The sequence below is a fragment of the Nicotiana tomentosiformis genome, chromosome 3 (genome assembly GCF_000390325.3).
Source record: "Nicotiana tomentosiformis chromosome 3, ASM39032v3, whole genome shotgun sequence".
Lineage (NCBI taxonomy): Eukaryota > Viridiplantae > Streptophyta > Magnoliopsida > Solanales > Solanaceae > Nicotiana > Nicotiana tomentosiformis.
Genome location: NC_090814.1, coordinates 105,789,780 through 105,814,820, shown reverse-complemented (window position 1 = coordinate 105,814,820; position 25,041 = coordinate 105,789,780). Strand labels below are relative to the sequence as shown.

The 25,041-nt window shown below is 33.9% G+C and overlaps 2 protein-coding genes and 1 long non-coding RNA gene across 7 annotated transcripts; all 3 read right to left on the bottom strand.

Annotated features, from left to right (window-relative positions):
- Positions 1 to 682: 682 nt before the first annotated feature.
- On the bottom strand, positions 683 to 8,201 carry LOC104114651 (uncharacterized). Of its 3 annotated transcripts, XR_004511675.2 has the most exons (4): positions 7,602 to 8,201; positions 6,686 to 6,745; positions 2,556 to 2,621; positions 683 to 1,088 (listed from the first exon to the last, which is right to left on the bottom strand). It is a non-coding gene; the product is annotated as an uncharacterized lncRNA (long non-coding RNA). The 3 variants fall into 3 exon arrangements; XR_001972920.2 differs by lacking the exons at positions 683 to 1,088; positions 2,556 to 2,621 and adding an exon at positions 5,745 to 6,302 and having other exon boundaries at positions 7,602 to 8,199; XR_001972919.2 differs by lacking the exons at positions 683 to 1,088; positions 2,556 to 2,621 and having other exon boundaries at positions 5,745 to 6,745.
- Positions 8,202 to 10,051: 1,850 nt separating this feature from the next.
- LOC104114650 (uncharacterized) lies at positions 10,052 to 14,835 on the bottom strand. Of its 3 annotated transcripts, none has more exons than XM_009625144.4 (2): positions 14,588 to 14,835; positions 10,052 to 12,885 (listed from the first exon to the last, which is right to left on the bottom strand). In XM_009625144.4, exon 2 carries the CDS (start codon positions 12,733 to 12,735, stop codon positions 10,303 to 10,305), a length of 2,433 nt encoding a protein of 810 aa, XP_009623439.1. In that variant the 5' UTR covers positions 12,736 to 12,885; positions 14,588 to 14,835; the 3' UTR covers positions 10,052 to 10,302. The 3 variants fall into 3 exon arrangements, with proteins under 3 accessions (XP_009623439.1, XP_009623440.1, XP_070053504.1); XM_009625145.4 differs by having other exon boundaries at positions 10,052 to 12,820; XM_070197403.1 differs by lacking the exon at positions 14,588 to 14,835 and having other exon boundaries at positions 10,052 to 12,089; positions 12,161 to 12,285.
- Positions 14,836 to 15,865: 1,030 nt separating this feature from the next.
- LOC104114649 (protein NUCLEAR FUSION DEFECTIVE 4-like) lies at positions 15,866 to 21,977 on the bottom strand. Its single transcript, XM_009625143.4, has 3 exons — positions 21,504 to 21,977; positions 16,856 to 17,775; positions 15,866 to 16,760 (listed from the first exon to the last, which is right to left on the bottom strand). Exons 1-3 carry the CDS (start codon positions 21,837 to 21,839, stop codon positions 16,262 to 16,264), a joined length of 1,755 nt encoding a protein of 584 aa, XP_009623438.1. The 5' UTR covers positions 21,840 to 21,977; the 3' UTR covers positions 15,866 to 16,261.
- Positions 21,978 to 25,041: the final 3,064 nt, after the last annotated feature.

The window sequence follows — 25,041 nt, the reverse complement described above, 5'->3', positions numbered from 1 at the left end:
AAAGTTCGCCAATATGACAGGCTATTTTTATTTATTCATTGTGGTGTCATTAGAGCTTCAAGGATATTATTTGTCTATAAAAATTAGTTTTAATGATCTTGGCAGTAATTATCTTACCAATACTATCAACGAAGAGATGAATAAATGAATATCCATATTTTCATTCCTCACATTTGCATGAGCTGTTTTAGGTCATTTCTTCTCTGTTTATCCTTGACCATTTTTTTTAAAAAGAAACAAGAAGAGTAAAAATGTCGCAAATGAGCACGTCACAGGAGTGATTCCTTGCACATGTGAGTCTTTCTCTAAGAAAATTCTTTAATTGCTTCTCAAGAGTACCGCTTCCAGGAAATAAAATAATGTTGGGACATTATAAAAATGCTGATTCAGCTGATGAATTAAGAGGAAAAGGAGCTGATAAAATTACAGATAAGTGATTATTCAAAAGGGTTTTTTGGTTTGAATTTTGTTCATCAGTTTAATGCCTGAATTTTGTAATATAATAACTTGCTAAAACAAAGAAACTTTTGCAAAGTAGAACAGAGGAAAGTCTTAAGAAATATAGCTAAATACAAAACTTCTTCAAAGTAGAGTAGAAAAACAAAATAAGGAATACTGACACTCTTACTTTGTAGGGAAATGACTAGATGATGATTGCCGTGCATAGCACGGCCCAATAATGTAAAGCTTAGAATCATTATTTGTGATTAATTTTGCTTTGATATGAAATTGCAGAGAAGATATCCTCTAATTTTCACTCTTTTCTTTGAATACAAAAAATAGACTGCTTTGATAGGTCATAACATGATTTTCAAGCCATGATCTACTCTATCTAAGGACACCCCAATGAGAGCAACACCATAGAAGTCAAGTAATACAGCTTGAAACACCATAGAAGTCAAATAATACACCATAGAGCAACACCGCAGCGATATAGTTGATAAAGTTCATTCTTGAGACCGTTCTTTTAATCTCTCCGCCAGGGAAGTGCTCTTCGGGCGCCCCTCTGGGATGCAAAATATATCTCTTCTCACCATCCCATAGTGTATGAGACCACCAAATAATTCCGATGGCTTTCAAAGAAATACCTTACCCAGATCATCATGAGATTATCAAAAAATATTAAAAAATACAGCTTAAGACATTTCCATATAATGAGACCGACAAGGTTGGACCATAGGATCATAACATACAAACTATGGCTAAAAACTCTTCTAGTATAAGAACTTGCGCACATTCAGACCCGAACATAATCCAAAATGAGATATGTAATAGGGCTAATATTTGAGAATTATCTTAAAAGCAGAGAAAGCTAATATCCACGAGAATACAACACACACACACACACACACACACACACACATATATATATATATATATATATATATATATATATATATATATATATATATATATATATATAGACGCGTATCTATTTACATATTGACAAAAGAAGATGCATTCTACTTCGAAAGTAGCACAATTTGTACATCCATGAGAGTTATACTTATATTCACAAAAGGTGATTCCTTCTCCATGTTGTAATTGTTGTTCTTTGCAGTCCGACAAAAGTATTGAACATCTCCAGAATCATGGAAAAGAGATCAAGTTTTAGTACCCATATAACAGAATGTACTAAGTTTTAGGACAATATCACTGCAATGGATTCTTTTTGAGACATTTTTTCCAGCTTAGAACTGTGTCTCTACCAGATAAATATAAGTAGACCTTATGTTATCAAAGAACTAATTCTCTGCTTTTAGATGCATTTTTTTTTTGCAAATTATTTTTTTTTTAAAAAGATCTATTGCAAGGGGCATTGATGCAATAATAGACAATGAAGAATGTGTTAGTAGAGTAATATGGGAGATGCGGGAGTATCATAGACGAATAGTAAATAGGTAAGCTAACCTAATATTGCACCAACCAAAAATAGGCTTTAACCACATGTAGAAAATAGCAGCAAAAATGGCTTTAACCATATTTTTAAGTAGCAGCAAAATGACTTCAACCCAAGCAAAAATAGCATCAAAATGACTTTAATCGCATCCAAAAATAGCAGCAAAAGTGGCTTCAACTATATGGCAAAACAGCAACAAAGGCGTCTACAATAACATTAAGAAGTAACAACATAATATGTTCAACAGTGGTCCAAAATAACTACGAATGTTCTTCTACAGCAGTTCAAGACAATAAAATTATCCTCAATAATAAATTACTCTATATATTTCTGGAGAGCATAATAAAGAAGTGTGAGATCTATTGTAGAGTCCTTGGTTATACTGACATTTAGTGCAGTAGAAAAAAATTCATAATGGGTACTATTTCATCACATGTATTATATGGTATCTCTATGAGTTATAAATTCTCACTACATTACTGTGATGCCTTAGTGTCAATAATAATCTGGCACTAATTTAAACCCTATAACTTTATATTACAAATAAAATTAGTAAATCTTTTCTTCATAAAAAAATAATATAAATAAATAAATGAAAAACGGCTAAGAAGCGAAGAGGGAATAATTAAAAATACAGTAGAAGAGCAGTACTCACCACACAATGATTGGCTACTAATATACACAAACAGACAGTTATCACAATATATATGGAAAGCAAAACCTGTATGAAAAATAAAATAAATCAAAACAGAAAGGTGACAATAATAGGCAACCACAACCCAAAAAAGCTAAATCATATCCAAAATTACACCAAGGAAACATGTATTATATTGTTTATCTTAACATCCTTATTGTTTGTACCAATTCCTATATAATGGATGAAATCCAAATGTGCATGTATTTTATCGTACAATTTGAAAGATCTAAAAAACCTCGCCAACTTCACTTTTTATCAACTTGCACAAGTACAACAGAAGAACATCAAGAAATAAATTTTAAGAAAGTTAAATAACAACATAATAGAACAAAAGCTCTTAATTTATTGTACTTGAGGTGTTTATTAATACCCAACAAATTTATATTCTATAAAGTGTTTTGATTTATCTCCCTTCTAACACAGAATGAAGATAATATTCTGATTTAGAAATAGAGTATATAATAATAATGGTGAAAGAAATGTCTTGAAGAAAGGGTTGAAAATGAAATAAATCCAGTATAATCTAGGTCTAATATTCACACCCACTTGATCTTTTCAAACTTATTCAAATGACATTTCAACAGCAAGTAGCCATTATTATATATATCGGATACCCTAACACCATCTAAAATACTTAACCCGCTTCTTTTTTAAATTTTAAATTATTTTTTGCTGCTCCTCATGTAATGCTACAAACATTAAAACTACTTAAACTTATGAACTTGCTGATTATTTGTCGAAGTTTTCCTTTTTCATCGATATAAATGATAAGTTGTAGCAATCAGATTGTCCATTAAAAATTTTGAAGGGTGATTTTTCAAAGTCTTCTAAAGCAAATAAATTACTACAATGATCTGTTTGTTCATCCTTATCTACTTTCAATCTCACAAATAAATATTCCAGATAACCTTTCAACACTAAAAATAACAAAAGAAAGTGGATAAAGCTAAAAAATATTAGAAAGCCAAAGAATTGTCTTCTGCCACATTGGAAAGCCAAAGAAAGTTCAAACTCAAATCTTGAATTAATCAAATTCAGAACACAAATAAAGTTCAAACCCAAATCCTGAATTAACCAAATTCAGAACACAAATAAAGTTCAAACTCTTTCAAGTACAACCTCTTTGAATACAAATTCTTTCTGCCAAACATTGGGAAGGTAGTTTGGCAGAAACAATCTCTTTCAAATCGATCGCCCATATAAATCAGACATGATTTGTGAAAATCTTATGCGATTTGGAAAAAATAGAAGAAAATCAGATCTTAAATTTTAAATATATACACTCAAAGATTACTTGTGTATGATACTCTAATCAAATCAATAAATTTACATTATCGATTAAAGTAAGAAAACATAAATATTTTTAATTTACAATGATAAATGATAAATATTTGTATAAAAAATATATGCATGTCTTGAATTTATAAATATTGGGGTACAAATAAATTTTCATTACTATAAAAGAGATTTATGAGAGACAAATGGTTGACTAAGAAAATGGAAAGTCATCTTAAAAAGTTTGATTTTCCTCTAACTTAAAAATCTACTATTCTGAAAAAGTTCATGTGACTTCTTTTTAAGGAATAACTTCTGTAATTTTTTTTACAACTTTCAAACTTCTCAAACTCACATCTATTAGTAGGCCATTTGATTATATAACCAATTTTTTGAGTTACCATATCTGGTTTGATCTAAGTAAAAAATAGTCAACATCATCTGCTCTCATTGGAATTGTCCTCTAAGTCCAAAAAGAAAAGAAAAAAGTAAGAATTTTCTCCATTATCATATAAATTGCGGAACCAGACAATAAGAATATCAAAATAAGTTTATCCTAAAATGGGTCTAATTCTTTAATGTTCAGATTCTCATATTAGTAAACCTTAACTTGAAAAATCCAAACGTTCTTAGCCAAAAAGCTATACAAAAGGACACAAATTAAACAGTTTACCCTTTGTTACTACGACAACAACGATGACAATATCAAATCGAAATTTTTGAAAAGAAAGAGAAGAAGATTAGGGAAAAGTTTACTAACCTAGATGAGAAGAAGGAAAAGCAAAGAAGTGCTTCACAGTTATGCTGGTAATTGTGAGTAAAAAGGAGAGAAAAGTGATGGACAATTCTAGAATTTTGTCACGGTTTTAAGAAAGAAGCTTTGGCAGCATTACATTAGATGCAGAAACCTATAGGTTATGCCAAATATATAGAAGCACTTATCAAAATTAAGAATGAATGCCAAAAACATGTAACCACTTGCAACCCTGCACTTCAAGAAGGAAGAGATGCAAATGCAGGTTGCATAAACTTGAAAATAGTAGTTAAAAGAGGATATTCCCTTCGTTTGATTGAAAGGAAGGATCTAAGATTTGAGAAATATAGTCTTTTGCCAATTTTTCCTACATCTATTAAGTCCACATTGAACAAAAGTTTCTAGTACTTGCAATGTTTACCAATTTAGGCAACTGATTTTTGTTTAAGAAGTCACAAGTTCATTTATAAATTAAACAACAACACAAGCAACATAGTTCATGAAGTATGAAGCGAATCTCTAGTTGAACTAGAAGAAAACCACACAAAGCATAAATGATCCGGAAATATAAGCATTTCTCTGAAGGCACCAAAATAACAAGGAATGATAGAAAAATAGAGTAGATAACAATAAGCTCCTTCAAGAAAAAAATAAGGAAAAGGCACTTCCTTCTATTTTTTAATGGGTAATCATCCCCTAAACGGATATTTCTGATAATGCCATACTGAGAAATTAGTAGTGTGTATTTTTAATGCTTTTCCTTGAAGAGCAAAAGATACAAAGAGGGAAAAAAAAAAGATAGAAAGAGTTTTAAGGAAGATAACTGTGACTGTTTCTGTTCTTCGACACCCTCGGGGATAGAAAATTATCGATGAAACTTATTTAAAGACACTTGAAAAATATTGTACAACCAAGGAAATATGCCCCGTAGCTAAGAGCTTAAAATAATAGACAAGCTTAAAATAAGAGCCAAGGAAAAATCTCCTTAGACAAACTTGTAAGTCAACCAAGCAAAGTGCCACACAAATAATATTAAGAGAGCTTTCCCTATATTGTTGCTATCCACATTTTACCTCAGATTAGAAAGGACAAAAAATCTTGAAATCAAGCATAACGTATTTTTCTTTCAAGTATTAAGAATTCCAAAAGACGTCTTAACATTATAAATTGGGAAATATAAACTGAATTCCTATCAAATTATGGTTTGGCAACCTCAAGTTTTATGACAAAAGTTGCTTCACACTCAAATACAAAGATTCCTGGTGTACTACTCTTTTCTTCATATGCAAATTTGGTCCTTGTATCTAAATATTAAAGTGTTGCCGTGTACAAACAAACATAAAAAATACATTATAGAATATCTTAGCTTCTGTGCTTAATTTCTAGCATCGTATCCAAAATTTAGTTATTTCATTTTGAAATGGCGTGGGTTTTGTAGGCATTGGGAGAAAGTTAAAATCTGCCAATAATAAACAATTTAGAAATCAGAAAGAATGCTAACTTTTCTGTTACAGTTAAAATTTAATAATATATCTATCTACAAATAAACCTATGAAAAACATTGTTGTAGGGCCGGGACAGTGAAGTACTATACATTGCATCAGCATGAGCTAAAGCAATATTTACTTTCACATGTGGTAAAAGAAATAAATTACCCTCCAAATATGGTTATAGACCTGAAACAAAGATACTGCATGATATCTTGCTTATAGAATGGCGACATGATGTCTAAAATAACACAATTATATTAGTACAAAAACAACAAATACGATCGAATCATTTTACTGAGTTGGCATCTTAATATTGCACAAACACCTTACACAGTGCTTGTATTTTTACGCATACACAATCTCTCTTTATGCATTGTTTGAGGATTGATAGTTAAAATAGACCAAAAAAATAGTTAAACACAAATAGCATGTGCAGCTATCCATTTAGGATCATAAAGTATTTCCTAACATAATAGAAAGGGTAAGAGGAGATAGTACGTATTTATTCTTGAAACATAAAAAAATAAACAAAGATTTCTATTTTTATTCTGCTAAGCTTCAAAATTTACCTTAGCAACTCTTATCCCGGCATGGTTCTACAGGAATAAATATAGCGGCGTCCTTGATGCCTGCAACAAAAAAATTTCAGCTAATTACTTATTTAAAATGACTAAAGCCTTTAATCGGTTAAAAGATAAAGGAGACAAAAAAAATATTAAAGCTAAAGAGAACTTTATGGAATTCAACATACACTCGCAACTCATTTATAAAGATCACAACTTCTCATGTCTCAAAGATAACGGACATTAATAAAAAGGATTCAACCTAGAGCTAGCAGTAAGCACTTTTCTTCTTTCTCATGATTCATGAGCTTAGTCCATTTCATTTCAGGATGATATGCCAATTAAACATTGCAGTGGACAAAACCAACAGTTGGCTAAATGTAAACGTTTGTTAAATATTGTCCGATTAAAATCTCCATATGGTCAGTGTTTTCAACCATGCCACTACAGTATTAATGAACAAATTCCCATATCAACATGCATGTTCATATTCAATATAGAGAGTTAGTTCAAGAATTTGTCACATGCGTGTCTTAGGAAATAACTAAAAGTCATTATATGATGTTTAATAACCCAATGAGGTTAGACTTGTAGCAAGGTATATGTCACACCTCTAGACAACAATGCACCATAAGATATTAGAAGAAGTCATCAAAGGTTTCATTAGCAAACTTAACATATGTAGCAACCTATAATATGGGTCCAATGTACACAAAAAAAAAAAAAAAAAAAGAGAACAAGAAAAAAAGAAAGAAAGAGAGAAAGCAAACAAGCAATAGAGGTAGTCCTAGATAAATAAATTAGAACAAAAGCAAGGAAAGCAGCATTGATGTAACGTGGATTGCCAGTACAACTATTGATCGTTCTAGTAAGCCACAAGATTAATCATCTAGATTTTCCAAACTAATAAAAAGATACCTACCTCTAAGATGCAGGATATCACTTGCTTTGATGGTAGCATAATGATACACCAAGTGCATGGGAAATGTAAGTCCTGTAAATACAAAGACTAGTTAAAAACATTCATATAATACTAAAAGATAGAAGAACACATGCCAACAAATATTCATATCTTTGCATAGATTATAGAAATTATGATGCTCAACTATACCACATCTATTAACTGCTCGTCATCAGAGCCCAAGTATCAACGAAACCCCTTTCATTCCATTTCGGATAAGATTTACGCATGTCACATGCGTCCAATAAAGAGTGGATTTTTATAGGGTTAAATGAAAATATATGAAAAATGTCCAGAGACTACAGACTTTGATTTCTAATCTAAGAATACATTAAGGTGAGAATCCTAAAAATATTTACCACTAAATCAACTATGCGGCCTGAAGAATAGAAAAAAATGCCAAAGAGAGTTGAGAAACACTCCAAAACAGAGAGATGACACTCATAAGAAGCGAAGAAGAACTCTGAAGTTGAGCAATAAACGTATCACCAGAGAACAAAAATTCGTAAAGCAATCTAAAATTCGATAAATTGCACGGGACCTAGAAGCTATTAACCAAAATTAGACCTTCACTAATTCTCTTTTTGTTGTTGTTTTTGCTTCAGAAAGCTGGGGAAAGTTCTAGAGTTTGTGTCAGATATATTGCGAAGGAAATAAAGCAGTTTTACACCTAAAATAAATAATGGCAGAGCAAAATGTCATTTATGCCCTTGGTCGACCATCAAGCCTTTTCTATATAATAGAAAAATTGTAGCTCTTGGTTCAAATCCCGACGAGTTGGCAAGGTAAAAAGAGTATTCCATCAGGTTCACAATAAATAATTTTTTGGATATTTTCACACATTAAGAAATTCACCTTTTAACATTAATTAGCAATGAAATTGACCATATTAACATTTACTATCTCTTCACATAAACACCTCTAACACATACTCCAACATTATTTACTCCAAGGGCAATGTAGAAAAAAATTAATTAATTTATTCTTGAAATCTTGAAAAATTACTTTTTTTGGACCACAATAAAAGACCAAAAAATCACTTATTGTGGATCGGAGGGAGTATAGAATAAACCGTTTTCATTTTCAAGAACGTGCAATGTGTTTAATTTTTACTTGTATCTCTAAAAACAACTTTTAATTTTTATTTATGTTGTTTAAAAAAATTATTTTCCATGATATGGGATACACGCGCAACACGCATGCCCAAAAACTAGTTAAATAATATAACTCAATGGGACGTAAATAACCTTTAACTTTTACCCAACATATATAGTTCTGTCAAGTTCTCTATGCATGGAATTGTGTTAGACTAGGCAAGTTTCTTTGTTCGCAAGCAATTAATTAGGTCTTTCATTAGCCAATTCCTTATTAAATTATCCGGCTCACTTAATATAGACAACTTAAAAAGGAGTAAAATACCGTCAATTTCTTTTTCGTACGTTCCTTCTTTTCTTCGCTAAGTTATACAATTATTAGACTAATTAGCCAACTTCCCTTTGTAAGAAATCAGCTGGTTAAATACCAATTAATGTGTCCTAACCGTTAAAAAGTTAAAGAACAGTGAAACACCTTCACCTCTTCTTCAGTTGATTAACTAATACTAACATAGTTAGATGGCAATTAATAAGAAGAAAGTGAAAGGCATTAAATTTCTATCTTTCATGTTCCTCATTAATTTTGTCCCTGTTGTTGTCATTTATTTATTTTTACTTTTATGTGGTAAAATATTAATTTCGCTGTTGTCATCACTCTTCTGCCAACAGACAACAGTTCCAATAAGTAAATGTAGTGTAGTGTTCTGATAATAAATTGATAGCTTCAACGTTTGTTGCGCAATATATATGTACACACAGTTTTAATGTAAAAAGAGGAGTCATTAAAATATGATAGTAATTGGATTCCTTGTTGAATTAAATGATTCATCAATTGCTTTTACAATATTTGTGTTAAATGTCCTAGAAGATTTTAAAACAGAGAATAATTTGGACCAACTAAATAAGCAAGTCGTTGGTGAAGACGACTCCCATATTATTACTGATTATTTTTATGGAGTTGAAGTGCCACTTTGATTTAATATTAATCAAGTCCTGAAGGCTGAATGTTGGTGCAATTGTGCTACATGCAAATGCAGGAATGTAAGAACCAGCAACTAATTAAGAAAATCTAAGGTAATAAACAAAGAAATCTTTCAACATAAAACCAAATTGGCTTTGCATGCGCAAGTCTAGAACTAAAAAGTAAACAGCACCACATCCTATATATGCGCCGCTCTAGTCCGTTTCAGAAGAGAAATCATTTAGACTATGTACAAGCAAGTAAACTAGAAATGATTTGAACACTTCATATGCTGAAAATGAGTTTTAATATCAGTAGTGCACCTTGACAAGGACAGCACCATCTATCAAAACTACTAAAAGAAACTGAAAAGGAAATCAATTATAAACTTATATAAAATTCATTGTCCAAAGGTTACTTGAAATATACAGGTATGATTCAAGTTTTCTTGTTTACACTATAGCTCTCTTAAATGGTAAACCTATAGAAGCACATAAAATCAAACCCAAATATTCACTTGGGTGCTGGATTCATTGTCTTCTTCATCTACACTACTCTATCATTGGCAATCAAAATACCGAAAGCACCAAAATTACTTGATCATAGGCTAGTCCTCAGCAGCAGCCAAGCTTGTTTCTCTCTTGGCTTCAATGTTACTTGCTTCCGCCTTCTTAACCTTCTTCTTTCTTGAATATGTCAATATGGGTTGTTTGACATCACACTTGGAATCTCTGGTCATCTCTTCCCCCTTTATCACGCTGCTGTTGCCAACCACATAGGATTTCTCCTTCTCTTTGCTTTCACCACATGTCCTTTCTAAGTTTGAAGGATCTGCAGCTTTTTTCTCTGCCTCTATTTCAGCATCTGTCATGACTCTAAGAAGTTCTAAAGGCAGCGCTGCAGGATCCAACTCCCAGCAACCGCTGGGAACTTTTGGAGCTTCTTGGCCTGTGAGCAAGTATGAAGGGACTTGATGAGAGAAGCGAAACATCTCTTCCTTCGGAATATGCCGAATATACTTGGGGTCCAAATGCTGACGGAATACCGACTTGAAGCCAGCTACTTTGACTAATGGAGCAACTGTGACACCTTCCTTCTCAGTGTAGTCTCCAAGCACTTCCACCATATCATAGTTGTGTATCACATCATCCGGAGTTAGCTCATTCCATTTAGGAGACCAATGCCTGTACACAGCCCAAACATCCCCCTTTCTCGGATAAATTTGGATAACACCTCTGGCTCCTTTCACCCACTTGACCTTGTGGGAGAACGAATTGAGTGTCTTACTGATTTCATGCTTGCCTATCCTAAAATCTCCACTGGTCTTGAGGAAGCCAGAACCAACCCAATTAATTGGGCCGAATTCAGAGTTGTTTTTGGAGTTCAACCAGCTGAATTGCACTTTAAATGGCATTTTAGATATCACATTGTGAATCAGAGCATAATAGCGCGGCATGCCATCATCATCGTCATAAGCAGCCCAAACTTGAATATCATCGAAAGATTTTTCTGTTCTATCCTTATCAAAATTATGGAAGTCAGGGTCAGGAACAGTCATCGACGTAACTTCTGGTTCTAAATCAACAGTTGTAATAAAGACGGAAGACTTTTTCTGCTCGCACACTATTTTGGAATCCACCACTGCATCATTAGCGGTTTTATCCCTTCTCATATCATTTGTGATCACTTTAGGAGCATGCATCTTCTTTTCCACTTCTTTTTCTTCCTTATATGAAATTTTAGAAGCAGTAGCTGTGCTCCATTCTTTAAGCTTCTTGCTGATCTCCATCCTTGCCTTTTTCACCAGCATATTGCGAATTTCTGAATTGGACAACTCCCTTGAATTCCTAGGCTTGTTACTTCCCGCAACGGCGACCCTCTCTGTTCTCGAAACCCCATTCTCATTTCCATATATGTTTCCTTGGCTGCTAGATCCAACTTTTCCAGCCAATTCATTCACCATTCCTTTTCTTTGACAATTTGACTTCAACTCAGCTGTGCGTCTCTTTTTTATTACCCTATCAACTTTTGAAAAACTGGAAACCGAATCAGGAACAAAACCTGCATCAGTTTTCACGGAAGCTGCTTCCGCATGAGCTCTCTTCAAGTTCTCACCAGCTGGCTGACTGCGCTTTGCAGCTTGCATAACTGTAGTGGCATTGGACTGCACACCATTTGCACCTCTTGTCTTAAAAACTTGATCCTGCTGAATTTCTGCTCTAACTGTTGCACCAAAGCCAGAACATCCAGTCTGTCCTGGATTTAAGGCTGTAGGGAGCTTAACACCTGAAGCAGAAGATCCATTAGCAGCACGATTGCTTGTACGCTGCTGCTGCTGACTGGAAGACCAGGGAAAAGAGGAAGCTTGATTGTTCACGGGAGCAATAACCTCCCCTGCCAAAAAAGGCCGGTGACAGTTTGGGCACATAAGACTTTTGTTTAGGTAAAGCTTTAAATATTCATACTGTATCTGGCATCGATTGCAAGATGTCCAGAATGTCTCAAGTTTTGATGGCTGTGGAGCCACCGGGATGGGCTGGACATTAGCATTAGTTGAGTTTCTTGCACTTGCTGGGTTCATGGGGAAATTATGAAATCCCTGCTGATTGCCTTGCATGGATGAATTCCTCATGGAAACATTCCTCATACCTCGCTTATAATCATACACCATTTTTTTGGTTCTATCAGACAACAAACTCCACGCTTCAGATAAAATCTTAAACGCCCCATCTGCCCCAACAGATTGATTTTTATCAGGGTGAAGAGCTAGAGCTAGCCGTCTGTAATGTTTTCTTATTGTTTCATCATCAGCTGAGGGATCTACGGAAAGGATACTGTAGAAATCCACTTCACCGTTAATCTTCTTCTCATAAGCAACATAAACATTGACAACCTCCAGGAACTGAGAAAGACCGTCAAGGCCTGGAAACAAATTTCGAGCCTTCAAAGCAAATTTTTGAGCTCCAGCAATGTCCTTCTCAGTTAATTTCCGCTCAGCAATTTCTTTGGCCTTAACAGCTTCATCTTTATTACATTCCATTTGCCTACAACTTTGGCAACCGCAAATAGGCCAACTTTAATTGTCTCCCTCAGTTCAACCGGCAATTGGAGCAACACCCAATGACCTGTTTATTGCGTGAAGTTTATTCACATGCACTATGGAGAAGAATTGTCTATGACTCTTCGAACCCTAGAATACAAACAGTACAAATATGCAAGTCAGAGAGACCACAAACTTGCAAGCCGAAATAAGTGTGAAATGATAGGTTTGAGAAATTTGTTTTGGATATCATGAATTTAATGCACTATCCGGTTTCCACGAACAGCATAAAATCACAAACAAGAACCCGTGAAAAATTCTGAGCTTTACGGAAACTAAACCTAAATAGTAATAAGACAAAGGTGTTGTTATAACAGAGGGAAACTTATGATAATGTCTATCATTATACCGTTCCATCTATTGAAATAACTGCATTAGACCTTTCTAAATCTAACAATGATACTGTTCCATCTAATGAAATAATTGCATATCTCCTTCTAAATATAACTATGTTTAACGAGAAGCTCCATTTTCTTATTTCTACAAAAACACCAAATATTTTTCATCAATTTGACAAATGTAAAGGACTCCGGACAAACGAAAGTAAGAACTGACAGAAATATGATGTGGCTTTTTGTCTATGAGTTTCATATGCTTCTAGTTCAGATACTCCTCAACAACCTTTCTGTTTGATGGAAAAGGAGAATGGAACTTCACACCAGATAATGGAATGTTTAGGAAACCAAAAACAAAACCAGACTCATAGAGAAGTTAAAAAGTAACACTCTCGGTACAACGGAACATAATAACGACAAGATCAGGACACTCGTTCCAGCCACACGATAAATGCATCTTTCCATTTGAACTTAATCTCCTATCATATGTCGAAATCTAAAAAGGCATTGAAGAGACTGGTCAAACAACCATAGGAAACCGACAAACTGAATTACCGACCTTTTGTGAAACCCTAAATTGCATAACAATAGGAAACCGACTAACTGAATTACTGACCTTTTGAAAACCTAAATTACAATAGCATGAAGAGCAATTTTCGACATCATTCAAGTTTCTCTCAGCACATAAATATTAACTGAATATACTATGAAACTACAGATGCTTCTCTTCATGCTCGTTCCAAGCTCGAAGTACCATTTGTACAAATAAAGTTAATTTATACCGATTTCTCTTGTGATCCATTTTTCAGGACCAAAAGGATGCCTCAATCCAAACTAGTGAGGGTTGGCTATATGAGTTCTCTGTATTAATTATTTCCTCCGAAATTTAAGTGAAATTCAACAGCTTGAACGGACATCCTAAATCTTCATTCTTAAATCATTCTAACTGATGAGTAATAGATACCAATTCAAAAAGAATAGCTCTGAAATCTACTTCTTTTTACAAAAGTTAAAGAATTTCAGATCAGACACTTCAAAAATGGAACTTTTTTCCTCTTTCTATAAACATTTACCACATAATTTAGAACAGAATCTCACAAATCCAACCTTCAAAAACCAGAAGTGTGCACTATTCAAAATAGACTAGAAATGCATTAATTATAGGTATCTATACAAAGATTCTAAAGCCTTTAATCAACATGAATTCAGTAACGCCTAACTAAATCCCTATAATTCCAAACTCAGCTATAATCAACATTGATTAAACAAAAAAAAGGTTATACACACGCGCGCACACACATACACACACATATACACACACAAATATGACATGTTTATATATAAACCAATGCGGAAAGCATCTGCCTAACAAAAGCAAATGCAGAAAACAGTCATAGCAACAGGAATGTAGCCATGCATGAAAACAACGCTGAAGCATTGGATAAAAAGTAGTATACCTATAAAATTGCAGCAATGGTGAAACGTATAGAGTGAGTCGCTGTTGATTTTCCACCCAAAAAAAATTCTTTTCCGCTTCTAGCTATACAGAATGTTGATCAGTCTGAATTTCGACAAACCCTAGAGGAATTTGGAATTTTGGCTGGTAATTACCATTATTTCGAAAAAAGAAATTTTTTTTGGAAAAAGGCTTTGTTTTCCTGAATTTTAAAGTAATATTTTCAGGTTTGGCCTGGTCTATTTATTTTGATGTTTTGGTTGGGGGGAGGGGGGTTAGTAGAGGTTAAACCCTTACCATGGTTAATTTTTAACCATAGTAAAATTATCCAAATTTTCATAATCTGGAAAATAATTTAATAAATTAATTTTGGTCTAAATACATTAATTGTAATTTTCCCTCTTATATTTTCTTCTATTTTTTGAATCATACTAACATATTTCCTGAATAAGTTTTGCTTTACCTGACTATAATTATGCTTCCTTGAATATCTAGCAGGAATTCATATAAGACCATCTTAATTTGTAAAATTTTATTTCAGATTTAGTAAACTAAGTACTATAAATTTCTTACTAAAAGAAAGGGAGTAAGTAAATATGGCAAAGATTTTAGTGTTGAAGATCTTTCATTTTGTTTTCTTGATGAGGGGTAAGTAACATTAAGTATCTATTTATTTTTGGAAGATCAAATTGAAATAACTATTTATGAATTCCCTCCCCCCCCCCAATTTTTTTAAAGAATGAAGTCCTTATGTTTTCATTTCCTTGTACTTTTTCAACAGCCATTTGTGACAATGAAGTTAGCACCAAGTTAGCTCTTGGATTAAGAATCTGGTGAAAAGTTTATTGACTGATGTATGATTTAACCATTGTTTGCTATTGCAGAAAAGGGTTGTGTTATTTGAATGCTTTTTTGCACTACAGGTTTTAGGTCTTAGAATGCAATGCTGCAGAAAACATGAACTCTGAATTATGATTAACCTAAACTTTAAGGAACATTGTATCAGAGTGAAAACCAGTGTTCTCTGTAGTCATGTGCATAGTCATTCATGATCAGAGAACTTTTTCAGTCAGATACTGCCTAAAAAACAAAACTTGGATTCAAACAATCAGTTACAACTTGTTGTCTTTATCTGATCCTTTCCAGTCTGTGTGATCACCAGACCGACAAACTATTGTCTTTTTGCAAAACCTCCTACACTGCTGAATGTGAAAGCCATTATCTCCTTACATTCACTGTGAAATGAAAGAAGCAGACAAAGCTTAATAAGGAAGAGAAGGAACAAAAGCATTCTCCATTTCTTAAAAAATTGAATAATGTACCACAAATAATGATCATGATATGATCAAGAATTACAGATGACTGGCATCTCTAGCAAAATAAAAACAACCTCCCATATTATGAACACACTTATGTTTCAAACCCTTCATAGACTGAATTACAAGACTGAGAATAATATGTTTCACTGGCAATCTAAATATTGTGTTTGTCGAGAACACTGTACCATAGTTTATAAACAGAGAGACATGACCAATGCTTAGGTTTCTGAGGCACGAGAGCAGATCACATATGTGCTGCTTCTCCTATCTCGAAATCACTTGAGCAATCTGCCAAGGGATCAGGATACTTTTGAATGCTATAGACTGCAAAATATCGATCTTAGGCTGCACATCCTTCAAGCTTGAGGCTTGCCATAGATTTGTGCATAAACCCTCTTCGTTCGATGCACAACAATCAAACTCAAGATGAATGCAATGATACAGAGTCCTGACATGATGCCCATTGTGAGTGAATAACATATGGAACCATAACAAGTAAGATAGTCATCCTTAATGAGAGGCACTCCTAGCCCCAGTCCTGAACCTTGAACCCGATGTTCATGTTGCTGCTTTGCCTGATAGTCATATATACCACTAGCAATAACACCAGAAAAGATCAGAGAGCCGGCCGGACTAGCCAATGTAAGGAAGTTATACAAAGCACCGAAGCTTTTCAATCCAAAAAGTTCCGAGACTGCAGCTGGTACAATTGCCCAGTGTGCTCCATAGCAGAGTCCTATCACCACAGAGACTACATATATTGAACCAGGCCAACCCATAGCATAGAAGAACAGAGCAAATGCCATTACAACTTGAACTGCAGCCATTGCCACTGGTCTTGGGTATGCATAGTGTCTGATAATCATTTTAAACAAGTTAAAACATCAGAAAAAAAATATGCTTCAATTAAAGCAAGAGCTGTATTAGTGCTTAGGAACTTGGAAACATACTTTACTATATTCTCAGAGAAGTATCCACCAGCAACACGGCCAAGAAAGTTCCAAATGCTAATCATTGAAACAAATATATGGGTGTTAGCATAACCTAATGACTGAGACATCTGACCCAGATTATCAATCACCGTCAAACCAGAACCAGATGCTAGAACTAGGGAGATAAAAATAAGCCAAAAGTCTGCCTTCACTAGAGCCTGAGGTAAAGTGAAATCCTCCCCTCTGCGTGGACCTTTTCTCCGCTTGACTCTGACTGCTCCGTCTGCTGCTGCTTGGAATAGTTTAGCTTGCAAGTGCGCAATTCTCTTTTGTCTTTCCGATGGTGGGAGTGTGTCTACCTCGGGAGACTTCTCATCTTCCACCTCACTGAGAATGAAACTCCCCATTCTAGAGGATTCTTGTTTCTCTGGTTCAGGAAGAAGGCTCTCCTCTAAAACCGGTCTTGGTCCAGAGAAGAAAACCAATAAAACAGGAATGATAACCGGAAGCACTATTAAAATAAGTAAGACGATTGTCAATAAGGTTATCACATTCTCATTTAAACTGCTTAAATCCTGAAGAAGCAAAACTGCCAACAGATAAGCTGCAAGGATAACACAAATGCTGTAGGTAAATAGGAAGCTCGAATGATCCAAAGGTCTAACTTGTTTGTGACCACCTACAGGTCTAACCAAGAACATCACAGCAGTAATTACAATTGATGGCCCAACAGCAACCATGAAAACAAGGGAGGCTTGATCAGGAAAATTGAACATAGCATAAACTTGTGTCAAAATTGCACCACTTAACCCAGCAAATCCTTTAAGTATCCCCACTATTGGACCACGGCTTTTAGGAAAATTCTGAACACAGGAGACTAAGGCTCCTGTATTGAAGTATGTCTCACCATTAGTTCCGATAAATATCAAAACGCAAAGCTGCAAAACAGAAAAATCCCCAGTTAATTAACTATTACAAAAAAGCAGTTACATTATGAAAAACAGAGAGAGAGAGAGAGAGAGAGAGAGAGAGAGAGAGAGAGAGAGAGAGAGGAAAATGCAGAATTGTGCGAATACAACCAGGATGAAGGGGAACCCAACCTTTAGTTTACATTGACATGTTTTGATTGATTTAGTGTAAGAAAATCATATTTAAGCATATCTTAGCTTTACAAATCGAGTAATTTACAGGAAAAAAGCCATTCACAAATAGGTGACATCTGCATTACACTATTACTGGGACTGATAGCATTTTATTCTCCTCGGTTCACGTTCAGTGCCAAGCCTTTCTCGCTTGTTCCATGTTATTCCTCGTCATAGTCTTCTTCACCTCTTCTCCCTGTTAGTTAAGCATAACTCTTTTTTATAGGTGCATTGTTCAGTGTCTTTAAAGTGTGTTAAGACCATCTCAGTTTGTTTTATCTTCTCTAGGTTCATCTTAACCATTTCTTCCATTCATTAGCTTGTTATTGCTTTCTTTTCTATTTCATCACATGTCTATCTTAATGTCCTCATTTCAGCTAGTGGTTTTTTTTGGGAGTAGATGCCAATTATTATGTAGCGAATATTTTATATCCAGTATTACTAAAGCCACTTCATCAAACTTCCCTTTGATGTCATTACGAAGCATCACATCCCCAATCACAAAACTGATACCACATACCTCCAAATATCTCTTATTCTTCATTTCTCGGAACAATCGACTCCAAATACCAAAGTTACTAGCTTTTAAGAAATTTATCTGTCCTCAATATGCTATTACTGCTTTCCTCTTTCTTTTTGTGATAAGTCTAGAACTCTAGATTTCAGGGTATATAGTTCCATTTCGACAACATTAATTTTCTACTTTCAACTTTCAAGTGGCTGTTACTTTGGTCTAAAGTTGATTACTTCCCTAGCTTCATCTATTAAGAATTAGCTCATATTGTCTAAGCATCAGAAACATTACGGAGCGGTGTCTTGTATTCCCCTATGGTCTATCAATTTAATAAAGTTAAAGGTGCTTCATACCAAAGCTTAAATGACATCAATACATCCAACCCTAACTTCTTTCCTCTCTAGAACTGACCATAAGTTAACTTGTGAGATCGCCAGTATTCTATGCCAAATGCATCCAGAAAACTGCCTACTGCAAGCCTTTTTAAACAAACAACAATATGTCATGACTGCTGGGAAACAAATTGGACACCCTAAGGAGTTTCTCTCTAAATGTTATGATTTCATTATTTTGTTATGTATAGGACTACTAGCAGAGCAGTAATCCATCTTGTCCCAATGTATCAGTGAGTCGATTTCTCTTTCTATTCTTTAGCATCCAAGCCCCAAGGGAGTGACCTAGCGGTCGATGAAGTTGGAATGAGAACCATGGGAGATCAAGGTTCGAAAACCAACAGATGCAGAAAAGTTAAATGATTTCTTCCCATCTACCTAAGCCTTGGTTGTCACTTGATAGAGTTACTAGATATATATACTGGTGAAACAGTTGAGGTGCTCGGAAATTGGCCTGGACACCACTATTTTTTAAGAAGAAAGGGTTCCTCTTATATTCCTTATTCTGTCTCTGCTTAACATTAGATTGTTACCAACTTCTTGTTCCACTTCTACCACCAAGCTCATTCAATTCAAGAGTTCAGCAAGACAAAAGTTGTGCAAAATTATATCCAGGTGTTGATTAGCTACTGATAGCTTCAGTAATAGCTGTTGGGATTCTTCAACTTAGCAGAAACAGAAATAATAATGTACAAAATTTTCTCCCACATTAAGCATTAATACGTCTTGTACGGAAGTCAATGGTAAAAAATGAGATGACACTGTTCCTTTTTGCTGGACCAGTGAACAAGATTAGTTATTTTCTTATGATAATGATATTTAGTAAACCTTCGGTACACTCAATCCAAAAATGCAAAGAGCCTGGGTAACAAATACATTTTCGTGGTTTGCAGCCCATGCAGCTAAACTTGTCACCTGAGACACCTACTTCCTAGACCAAATTGGTTTTAGTCTCTTGAGCATATCCATGATCTACTATATATAAATTCAGCTAATTCCCTAAATTTACTTTTGCAACTCTTATACAAGTTATTTAATCACTCATCACGAAAAGCATGTAATCCCTTTTCCGGTTTCCTCCTACTCTTCCAGTTTCATTCTTACCTGCAATCAGTTGCTTTCTTGAAACATGGTTAATCTCATTTCTTGCCTTGCATTTATTTATTTATTGGCAAATAGTAACGTAATTCCCTATGGCCACAGATGTAGGACTGTGACAGGATACAATAATGTGATCTTATCTAGGTAAAGTTCATCTACCTAATTATTTTGTTCCCAAATGCTGCATTCCAGTTGGACACCATAAATTTAGGCCTCTGGAGGATGTGATAAACAGAAATCAGTGCTTCGAATGAATCTACCAAATAATTATGATTGGTTCCCCTTTGATATGTCCATAGATTGAAATTAAGTGTCTCAAGTAAATCATCAACCAAGGAACACGTTCACATAGCCAGCCACTGGTGAATGGTGATTAAAAGATATATGTTACATTGATGTGTCTGGTTAGTTGGATAGTATTTCTAATCTCAATTGAACATCTAAAGACTCTGATCCAAAGTAGTTGCGTCAGTAATCATGGCTATATCTCACAAGACAAATGAAGATCACTCACAGAAGTTCTACTATCAGTCCAAAAGCTACAAAAAAGGGGAAATTCAGAGCCATTATAGGCTTCGCCCATAATTATATTTGGAAAAAGGGGAAAAGAAAAGGAATCCCTCCATCAAAACAAAAGAGACATTACTTTTTAAAGCCATAGATCGCACAAAGTTCCCCAGCGTAATTGCAGGATATCAAGTGATATATTCCTGGGAGAAAAGCACTAGGAAAGCTGATGCACAATCACTTGAGAAGCCAAGTTACCAAATCCAGCAGTGACTTTCTTAGCCTAGCTCCTTCTTTTTCACACTTAGTATCAGAGTTCTAAAAGAATGTATCATATCGAACCCATTTGAAATGACTTTAAGAGGAGAAAGCTATCTAGCTTCCTTCTTTGTTTTTCATTATCATTCTCTACGAGGAGAAAGGAGGCGAGATCTGGAAGTGACAGAAACGATTACCACGGGAACTTGGCTTTGAGATCAAATTCATAATCAGAACTTGATCAACATGTCAAAACCCAGACGTTTGAAGTCCAGTAATACAAAATCTCATTCATCTTCTGAGTCTCAGAAATACATTTTGGTTATTGGTTATGATAGAGGAATAACTAGATTGAATATTCTCCAGAATATTGGAAGTGAAGTTGCTAAAGATTTGGAATGTTGGGTTTACTTTCTCTACTCTTCAGAAGTTGGTCCATTTTTGGGCAGAATTCTATTAGCATTCATGAAATTGCAATTCCCTCTACCCAAAACATCAGAATATTATTGAAAAGCAGTACTATATTTTAGGAACCAAGCAATGATGTCATTGTCAATTTATTTCTATTGAGATCTTTCTGGTGATTCATAGCCAATTGGCAATCTATATAAACAGTTAAATTGCAAGATCATAGCATAAAAGTAAAACCTCAGACTACAAAAATCAAGAAAGTTACTCCCTTGACCAAAACCAACAATCACATCCAAAAATTGCAAACAGACAATAGGAAAAAAGAGATAAGTGAAACTGACCACCCAGAGAGGCAAAACAGGCAATTTGTGAGCTACAATAAGCCAAACAAGACCATATCCAACAAAATTCTGAATAACACCAATGAATAGAACAGCCCATATGGGCAAAACTTCAGACAAGATACCAGCAAGGAATCCAATAGCATCACCCAAATCCTTAGCAACACCCAACATAGCAATTTGTCTTTGGTTATAACCCATACCACTTTTAATCACTGGGGAAATGCTCCCAAACAGATACCCAATTCCAGAACAAGACATAACCCACATCGATGCCACAAATACTAGCCATCGATCGTTTAGAAATGACTTGATTTTCTCTGAGAATTGCACCATCTTTAGTTTACTTGCCAATTCTTGATCCTGATTGTAGTTCTAGTGTAGGCATGAAAATGGTGCAGTAACTGTAGTAGTAATAGTAAAGAGTTGGTGTGATAGATTGATCTACAATACAAGTGCTAAATTCTTGGAAATTTTAAGGTGGATATATATGTCGTATGTACTACTACTACCCCACCAACCCGCTGTATGTGGCTGGCTCCTAGCCTTCTCCCTTTTTTTTTTTTTTTTTCCAAACTTTAATGAAAGATATGAAACGTGAGTGTAAGTATCTCTCTTAAATATAACTTTTCAAAAACAAAATCCACAAGTAGTTTTTCTTTCTTTCTTTCCAACTATATAATAAGTTGTTAATAGCTGCTTCAAAGTATCACGGATCCTTCAACTGCCACCCGTTTCCACCCCACCCCACCCCACAACTCGTGGAAAAAAAAATCTTTTTTATTTAAAATTGTGGATAAACATATTAACAAATTCAAAGGTTTTGTTTAAGTTATTTAGTTTTAAATTAATAATTATACATATTAAATGGATTTTTTTTTAAAGATAAATACAGGATTTTGAACCAAAGTTATTGGGTTCGGCCGAACTCGTATACTCTATACTAGCTCTACCCTTCATATTTGGTGTTGTCAAAAACCCCATAAACTATATTGCCCTTCATATTTAAACTCTCTCGTTGGTTACCTGACATAATGTGTGTACACACTCGCTTGGGAGCATGTGACGGCGGAAAAAAGTCATATGTAATGGCTAATTAACCTAACCCTCTTTCAACTTTGTTTTTGTTTTAAATATTCTCCTTATTTCCTTTGTAACCACCATTCTTCCTTTTTTTTCACCTTCCAATTCATTTTTTCAATTCCCTCTGAAAAATTTCTCCCTCTCTTGTTTTGTCGGAAATAATTTATTTTCTTACTTTTTTAGTCTTCTTTCATGTCTTTTACACATATTGTTGAAAGAACACCTATTTAAATCTTCTTATTAAACCAACACCTTATTGTAGAGAATAAAATTGAATCTCTTAAAACTTGTTTGTGTAATTTAGAATTAGAGAATGTAGTTGTTGGTCGATTAGTTTCTTATTTGTAAAATTTTATTTTGTATAAATTTATTTATGTAATATAAGATGATATTTTATAAATGCAACACTATATGCCTTTATTTTTATTTTTTTATTGTGTTGCAAAGTGAATGTAAATAAAGAATTATTCAATTGGAGTCTAGTATAAAGCACAACCACAGTTAAACCTAAAATTTACCCATTACTTTAGATAATATTTTGGCCAAATTAATCTCCTAGAATTAATCAGTTATCCGAGTGTAATATATTATGAGTAAACTACATAAAAAATTTAGTATAAACTATAAGTTAATATAGCTAGACAGACGCAACTCTAAGAATTTAACATATGATTTTAATATACATGAGAATATAGTTCAGGGGGTTCTGGGAGCACTAGATAATTTAAGTAGGTAACTGACAAAAAAGTTATAGTTTATGGGAATTTTAGGCTGGGTTAAAAACCACATGTAGTGCCGCATGGCACTTTTTTTAGATAACTAGGAGCGTGTACTAGACACGCCTCTAAGAATGCAACGAGGTATTTTTAGTATGAAGGGCAATATAGTTCAGGATAGTTTTGAAGATACAAAATAATTTAAGTAGGAAAGTGACAAAAATGTGACAGTTTAGGAAAATTTTAGGGCATTAACTCATTTAACAAACATATATAGCATTATATTTATGTGTTATCATTGGATTTTAATTAATTAATATATTATTTTAATTTTAATTTATCACTTAACTAATTCAATTTGTGTAAATTGATGGAAACATTGAATATGAGTAAGTTTTTTTAGAATATGCCGTCCTTTTAAATAGATTTCCTTTTTATGATGAATCTTGGCTTCATGATATATTCGTCGTATTATTGTGTATTAAAGAGTTATCTAACTCAAGTGTGTTCCTCCTATGAATATTCCTAATTTGACGACACAAGTTAGGAAAAAAAGATGAAAAATTAGAAAGAATCTTGAAAATTGTTAAATCAATAGGATTCAGTACCTCATCGAATTTGTTTTTCCAAAGATTCTTTGGTTGCTATGTGGAAGGGATATACTTTTTTTTTTTTCTTAATTACATTTTTTGCTTCAGTTCAAGTAATTCATGTCATCAATTTGCTTATTTAAAAAAAAAACTTTGGTTTTCTTTTTTAAATTGAAACTTAGAAGCCTCCCCCCCCCCCAACCCCCCCACCCCCCCCTCCCCATCAAATTGGTTATCATTTTTTTTCCACCCCATTTCTTATTATATCCAATTCTAAATTTTTTGTTTACAAGCATAACGTGGAACCATGTGGCTTTGCCAATAAAATATCAAAGTTTCCCGAAAAGAAATTTGATTTGGCATCTACAAATTGATAGGAGAACTTTAGAAATGAAAAGAATAATGACCATCACATCTTCATTAATTAAAAAAATAAATGACAAGAAGAATAAGGAAATAAGAAATTGAGGAGACTATGAGTAGACAATACGAGTTGGATTATACCTATGCATTTGTTAAAAACCCATACTTTATCCATCTAATCATAGTGAAAAATTATATTTCTCTTAAACTTTTTGAGTGAAAATTAGGTTTTGTTTTTTATTTATATATACATTCTTCTCTTTTATCTGAACATTCGACAATCATAATTATTTTCTTAGAGTTTTGTATTTAAGCAATCATAATAAAGTGTAACATATTAAAAAAATATTTTGCAAATTTAAACCGTATAAATTACTAGAAATAAGAGTATTCCTCGATCCCACTTTGTATATGTTGTTTGACTAAACTCTTAAACGTCATTTTAATGTATTCATTCTTCTTAAGTTGAATTTCTTTTTAAAAAATGAAAGTTGATAATATAAAATTTCTATAACAAATGGCGCTTTCTGTTGGTAGTAGGTTTTTATGACTAACCATTATTTTCTTTCATTGTTGATCACCTTACTGTCTTGTTGTTTTTATTCTGCTTTTATATGACTTTTTGGTATTGTCCCTTCTTGTCTATATTTTTATTAATGTGGTGTTTATGCTTTCCTGAGTCGGGGGTCTATTGGAAACAGTCTCTCTATCCTCACAAAGTAGGGGTAAGGTTTGCGTATACACTATCCTCTTCAGACCCCACGGTGTAGAATAATACTGGGTATG